At 39.3% G+C, this 7,259-nt stretch overlaps 1 protein-coding gene across 2 annotated transcripts in view; it reads right to left on the bottom strand.

The window, feature by feature from the left end:
- The window catches only part of USP54 (ubiquitin specific peptidase 54), a 53,198-nt gene extending 48,075 nt beyond the window's left edge, over positions 1-5,123 (bottom strand). For both annotated transcript variants that reach the window (XM_035897358.1, XM_009642005.2), the window contains exons 1-2: positions 4,977-5,123; positions 1,835-1,927 (exon numbers count right to left, since the gene is read on the bottom strand). In XM_035897358.1, the coding sequence (XP_035753251.1) occupies positions 1,835-1,927; positions 4,977-5,123 (240 nt within the window). The remainder of the gene's footprint in view (positions 1-1,834; positions 1,928-4,976) is intronic.
- Between the last annotated feature and the right edge of the window lie 2,136 nt (positions 5,124-7,259).

Genomic DNA, 7,259 nt, shown 5'->3' with positions numbered 1-7,259 from the left:
AGTCTAAACCTACCCTGGTTTAGTTTAAAACCATTACCCCTTGTCCTGTCACAGCTGGCCCTACTAAAAAGATTTTCCCCATCTTTCCTATAGGCCCCCTTTAGGTATTGAAAGGCCGTAATCAGGTCTCCCTGCAGCCTTCTCTTCTCCAGGCTGAACAAGCCCAACTCTCTCAGCCTGTCCTCGTAGGAGAGGTGCTCCAGCCCTTGCATCATTTTTGTGGCCCTCCTCTGGACCCGCTCCAACACTTCCATGTCCTTCTTGTGCTGAGGGCTCCAGAGCTGGACGCAGGACTCTAGGTGAAGTCTCACCAGAGCAGAGTAGAGGGGCAGAATCACCTCCCTTGACCTGCTGGCCACGCTTCTCCCGATGCAGCCCAGAGTACGGTTGGCCTTCTGGGCTGCCAGCGCACATTGCCACTTCCCCATAAGGAAGGGGATATATTTAATACTCCATCTTTTCTTTGTCTGGATAGCTGTGTTTCTTACTTTGGATGTGCTATCTTGCTCCTAACCCACCGTTATATACTCTTCTGATGATACTGCTGTAAATATTCTGTCTCATCATTTCAATAGATATGTTTTGAGACAAATTTTGCTTCAGAAGGAAATTACTTATCATCTTTCATGCCGCAATAGCCCTTTCATTGCTATTCTTCTGCAAGGGAAAACCCCTCAGCAACAGTCCAAAAATTAACTAGATAACCCATTTTAAGCCTGTCTCTATGAGAGCACCTGTAAAGTCAATTAACAGTAGCAAGACAGCTCTTAAACTACAAACATTGCCTGTGAACTTCAGATTATCTTAATTTAAACCTTGAACATTCTGCCATATCTATAAGATATGCTGTCTGTCCCTTTCATTAATGTACACAGAATTCATGACACAAATTCTCCAACAATGAATTTAAATATTTAGTTACAATCCATTTGTGATCAAAGAAAATGTCTCAGTCCCAATTTCAGAAAGAAAAATCACTACTCAGGAAGATTAAAGCATAATTTCATCATGTTTGCATCACGTCCACTTGTTCCACAAGGTTAGAGGGAGCCATGGGTTTGAAGTAGTAGAAAGGAGGGCACACGCACACACACAAAAAACAAAAAAAAAAAAAAAAAAAAAAGAGAGCAAGAGAAGCGCTAAGAATTAATGGGTAGAGACAAATGGAGACATATGATTGCACAATTTACTGAAGTACATAACAGTACTCAGAATCGGAGCTAGCATCTAGATCTTACAGTCCAGGCAGCATCTATGACAGTCAGTTATTGTATCTGCATCTACAAACAGAATTGATTTTTTTTTAAAACAGAGACCACAAAGAGCTGAGCCATTTAATGCAAACATCAATATTTACAGTAGAAAATACCTTTTAGTGTTATATAATAAACAGTTTTGAACAGAAAGGCTTAAACCTAAATGGCCTTCTCCACACTGAAATTGAAAGTACCTCTGAAGGAAAGGTAACTTCTGAAGAGCATACTAACTGTATACAGTATGATATTTATAAACCAAATTATAAATTAGAAAAAACAAAGCAAACTGATGTTTTACTGGCTGAATTAATCTTTCAAACAGCATACAGGGTCACAACGATCCAGACTCCATCAATAAGAGTCCTTGTATCTGAAACTTTACCTACAATATTTTTACAATTTATAGGCTTGAACATATTTTAAAAACAGTATTAATCACGTCTTGGGCCTATATCTATCAGATTTACCTTTGCTCTCACACATTCCCAGAAGCAAGTTTGATTACACATATTAATCAAATATAAGAAATATTTCTATTTAATTATTTTTTTAAAAATGGTTTTTTTTCCAACTTTTACCTTAAGGGCACAGAAAATGCAAGAATCGCCCATACACTTGTGCGTTGTGATTTGCCGGAAACTGCGGCGAAAAATGTCCAGGTGCCAGAGAACCTGAAACACAAAAAGGGGCAGAGACAATTTTATGAATATATAAAATAAAACACTGCATAAAGCTCTGACTAAAACTGCACACGCTAAATAATCCTAGAACTACACCAATGTCAGAGAACGTCACTTTTAAAACAGGATGCCTTTTATCTAACTGCAGGTTGACATTTTCATCCTTTCTTCCTCACAAAGATTAATTTACAGTAGGACATCCCTCTGAATTTCTTGCCATGAGCTTTTAGATTAAAACACTCGTTTCTTTGTCCATATGGCAATACCAGCTTAAACAGCACTTGCCCTGATGGCTCCCCAACGCTGGCACCATGGCCAGCCGTTGTGCAGCCATGCCGGGAGGCTGGGGCAGAGCTGCCAAGGACACCCCATGAAACTCGCCTGTCCTTCTACCTCCTGGGCAGCCCCCTTGTTCTGAGCGAAAGCCCAAACACTGGAAAAATGAAGCACCAACAGCATATATGTTAACAAGTTCTTGCAAGTCAAAACAATAAATTACTAAAAGCCGTTATGCCCAATACTATCATTAGTAAGTGTATTCACACGCCACAATTACTGGCAGATTTCTAACCCTAACCTGTGTGGGCAGTTATACCTTTCTCTCAGGACAGGTATGGTGATAACTCCAGGTATATGACCAGGTATGGTCACAGTGTATAAAAGCAAGCAGGCTTTTGTATGTTCTGCTGGCAACAGCAAGAGCCAACATTTGCTGTAACAGCATCAAGTTTTATTCTTAAATTTTACCACTAAATCTGTGCAATCTTGGGCAATTATCTAAATTCTTACCTGTAAAATAGCAACAACACTGATCTCTGAGGTGCTTCACAGTCAGCTCATATATAAATGTGGTCAGTGCTGACTATTTCAGCTTCAGCTAACAATAACTGGACTTTCTTGTAAGCCTGAGAGCCACCAGCCTTTCATGAGGCAGAAGGTTGCACTGAAAGAAGCCCTGACCTAAATCGTGTCCTGCCAGGTTCCGGACAGAGCGCAAGGTCCAGGCTGGCATCTGACTGGCTTAATGCTTCGTTAGCCTACACAGAAGGACCAAACTTCTTATTTCCAATTAATCTGTCCAGAGTAACTTGTTAGAAAAAATTCAGCACTCTGAAAAAAGTTGTGCTGGTTTCAAGAAGTGTTTCCAGCTGGAACAATTTGTTAACTAAACCACAGCACACAGATTATCTAAATTTATTACCTAACATTATATTTTAAAACATATTTATTGAATATTTAATCTGTAAAGTTTCCCAAACTTCAGAATTGTCGTGGCTATGTTTATACTCAAACTCTTCCTATAATTAAGGGCCTGGGAGGCAACATAAGCCTTGGAACTCTCCGATTACACACAACATTCCTGAAGAACTACTGCAGACTTCACAAAAGGACAAAAAAAATGATACATTTAGGAATGAGTCCAATTTTTCATTGTAATTGCCTTTGGAGTTTATCTTGAATGTTTACAAAAATAATAGTAAGGAGCAACAAACATTAAAGAACCTCTCAGATTAACACTGAATTAAAAAATTAAGTTAAAAAATTAAGATTAAAAATCCAGAAGTATATATTTTATGAAATGATTACCAACTTGTGGTTTTGGGTTTTTTTAAATTCACCTTTGACTAAATATTTTTTGTATCCTATCTCTCTTGAGCTTTAGAAGAAAATGGTTCATGTAGAAGACTAAAGGCCAGATCATAGGCTTTCACCTTCATGTATGGCATGCAGCTGATGCTAGGCACGACTTAGTTCTGACCCAGGTTCAGTAACTGAGTATTAGGAGGCAGTCAGTGATTACACCTTACAACTTAACACAAGCAATTAATACAGTACATCACTGTAAACCCCACTTTTCTTGTAATAAATTCCCTTTGTACCCAGTCCTGTATTTAAAATAGAATAGAATAGAATCACTTTGGTTGGAAAATACCTTTGAGATCATCGAGTCCAACCTTTAACCTTACCCTGCCATCCCACCACTAAACCATGTCCCTAAGCGCCTCATCTATCCTTCTTTTAAATACCTCCAGGGATGAGGACTCTACCACCTCCCTGGGCAGCCCATTCCAGAGCCTGACAACCCTTTCGGTGAAGAAGTTTTTCCTGATGTCTAGCCTAAACCTGCCCTGGCGCAGCTTCAAACCATTCCCCCCTCATCCTATCATCTGTTACCCCACCTCGCTACAGCCTCCTTTCAGGCAGTTGTAGAGGGCGATTTCATGGCATATTAAGCCTATTGAGGGTCACTGGTGTTTCTACTTGTATTATTTGCATCACGAAGGTATCTTGAAGGCTGAAGTTAGCTGAGAACCTAATTGTACCCATGTAAAAAAAAAAAAAAAAACCACAGTGACACAGTCTGTGCTACAGAGGCAAGTCACGTGAAGGGAGGGAACCTGATGAGAAAGGGTTTTAAACCCTGCAGCCAGAAGGACTGAATCTCAAAAGTCAGACATACAAAACATCTAAATGGTAACAATACCACTATAGCAGCCATACCACCCCATTAAATTTTGACACAGGAAAAGGTTTTTCTTCCAAATCAAAAGGTGAAGACTCAATCATCTAAACTAAGTTACTAATCAGCAGTTATAAAGAAAACTGGACTACATAAAAAGGCTCCTGTATAGGTATTATCAACCCTTGAATTTGACTGGTTCAACAAAAAAGTTAAATTTACTTTTAAGGAGTAGGCATACTGCAAGCTATGCAATATTCTATTATTTTAAAAGAATTTTTCTATATATATTCTCATCTTTGGTTGACATATTACAAGTCTACACGAACAGGAGATTCAAGTACATTAAGTGATGACTACGTGAATGCTGTTGATTTCACCAGGGAAAACCTGAAAACTAAAAAAAGCTGTTCTATAACTCAACTAAGCTGCATTTGCAAACGTAGCTTTATTCTATCTAGGCCCACAAACAATTATGTAGTCAAGCCTAGCTATATTTGTTGCACAGTCAAACCTAAGAAAATACTGCAATAGACAAGAGGACAAGGACAGAAACATTTTTTTACTATGTGCTCTTACCTGTAGCGCACTATTCAGGAAGCAACTGTTCTGTCCTGGTTCATTGCTGAGACCTTTACTGGGTGCTATTGAAGTTGTATTTCGTGGAGTAAACATGCCCTGTACATTCCCCCGACCCACAGAAAAGTAATTTCTTTTCCAAGACATCTTCCACTTTCAGCTGTAGAATATGCAGGTTTAGGCTGGCAGAGTATTTGACTTGATCAGACCCTTCCTTTCTTTCACCAAAATTCAAAACTGGAACAACATCCAATCTTCTTTAAATTATAGTTTAAAACAGAATTTAGCCTTTCATCAGGGCACAAGCAGTTTGCTTCTTTTAAATCCAGTCCAGGATGCTACTCTTCATTTGATGCTTATGCATGCAAAAACTGCTTTTACAAGCAGCCACATACAAAGTTTGCAAAGGGAAAGAATCCATGGTCATGCAAGTTCATCTGTTATGCTGCTTCTCCCTTTTCCAAACAGGCAGTGACTTCAGGGAACAAATGGCAAATTAAGGAGGTCCTGGAATCGAGAGGAGAAACCAACAGCTACCCCCCACCCCCCAAAAAACCCAGCTTCTCTAATCCTTTTATAATCCTCCTGCAGAGGATGGGAAAAATCCAATTAGTAAGGAAGCAGAGAAACCAAAACCAAAATTAAACCTTAGCAGCTGCCTTTCAGTTTCTTCTATCTTAGGTGATGAAAGAGACATTATCCTCACAGGGGAAAAAGCAGCAACTCCAAACCTTGACAGTGAAGAGCTTTAAAGCAGCAAATAGTCTCCGATACAGTTCTTCCAATTCTGTGTGCGATCTTTAAAAGTTTCTTCTCCTGATCCTCCTTTTGCAATCGGAATGCCCAGCCGTGCCAGAAAGCTTGAGAGAGAAAAATAATCAAAGGCTTGCGTCATTTAATTACTCTCTTGGTTTTGTGGTGTTCTGCCAAGACCAGTGTTGCCTCACCTCCCACAATACACTGAATCTTCTGAGACAAAGCAAAAAATACAAACTTTCCTCCACCCAAAAAATAAAATAACATGGAAGAGAACACAGAATTCCGAGAAAGGTATGTAAGAGCAAAAGGGCTGGAGTATGTTGGAAGGGTTAAGAAGGAAGTTAGATTAAAAAAGAAAACGTAACATTCCTGTGATGTCCATGGCAGTTTTCATATGTACCCTTTACAGACCTGAAGTGTTAAATTTCTTTACAATATCTTAGTCATTCAAACAGTAGCACAAGGATTTGTGAGTCTATGAATACATACTAGCACATTGTCCACCCTAGAACTGAGATTTTGCAGCGAACTTGGAAGGCTGAGAAGATGGAGGCACAAAGGCTCTCCCCTGACTTAGCAGCTCACAGCTCTCTCCAGAACAAAACAGCCTCCAAATTTTCTTAATCAGAAACTATGTGCATCTCTATAAAAAGTTACTTCATCTAGGTACATGGGACATGCAATGGCTATCAGAAGACATTGATGCTTCTGAAGAAGCCAGAACCATTCAAGAGAAACTGCTCTTCCCACCAGAAGTTCACTTTTGCCCTCATCTCACAGGAAATGTAAAGAAGAATTTGATCTAAGAAATTCCTAGAAACAGGAACTACAAGATTCATGGCGAAACTTTTTTTAGAGTTCTCGCAAGTGTAGCCCACCTGTATTTACTTTACAGACAATTGCATAACATTTTCCAGGGACATCCCAAATTACATTTAGGATTATCCTGGTTTTGATACGCATAACAACTGAATGTACCTATTACAGCTGGTATAAGCAAGATAGCTCTATTCCACATGTTCTGAAGTAGTAATTGCAGCATGAGGTCACTACACAATAGACACGCATAGAGTTTGTGCATCAGCAAAAATTAACGAAGAGAATAATTCCTTACAAAGATATCCTGGGTATCTGTAAAGGCACGTTTTTCACCTTCCACACAATTATAAATTTTTTACCTCCTATCAAAACACAGAAAGAACTTCCTTAGCATCTGCGAATGTCTTACAGCAGCCTAACCCATTCCTTCTAGTAATATTTTGTTTGTAGTCCCATTAAACTCATTCACAAATATTAATGAAGTCTCAGCATTGCTGTAAGGCAGGCAAATATCTATATACAGATGAATATTCTTCTTGGTTGCCAGTGTGCCATGCAAAATTTTCAGATGCGCTTGCAAGCCTGCAGACACAGACCATTACCATGCCCGTCACGCAACATTCCTGAGCACTGAACGTATACAAGATACATTTCAAAGCAATTTCAGCCTCAGCCCCCTTTCTTTGCTCAATCCCTTAATGAACC

Source organism: Egretta garzetta, unplaced genomic scaffold (genome assembly GCF_000687185.1).
Source record: "Egretta garzetta isolate BGI_Z169 unplaced genomic scaffold, ASM68718v1 scaffold56, whole genome shotgun sequence".
NCBI classification, from domain to species: domain Eukaryota; kingdom Metazoa; phylum Chordata; class Aves; order Pelecaniformes; family Ardeidae; genus Egretta; species Egretta garzetta.
Note: the sequence above shows the minus strand (reverse complement) of the source record. Positions and strands in the feature narration are given on the sequence as shown.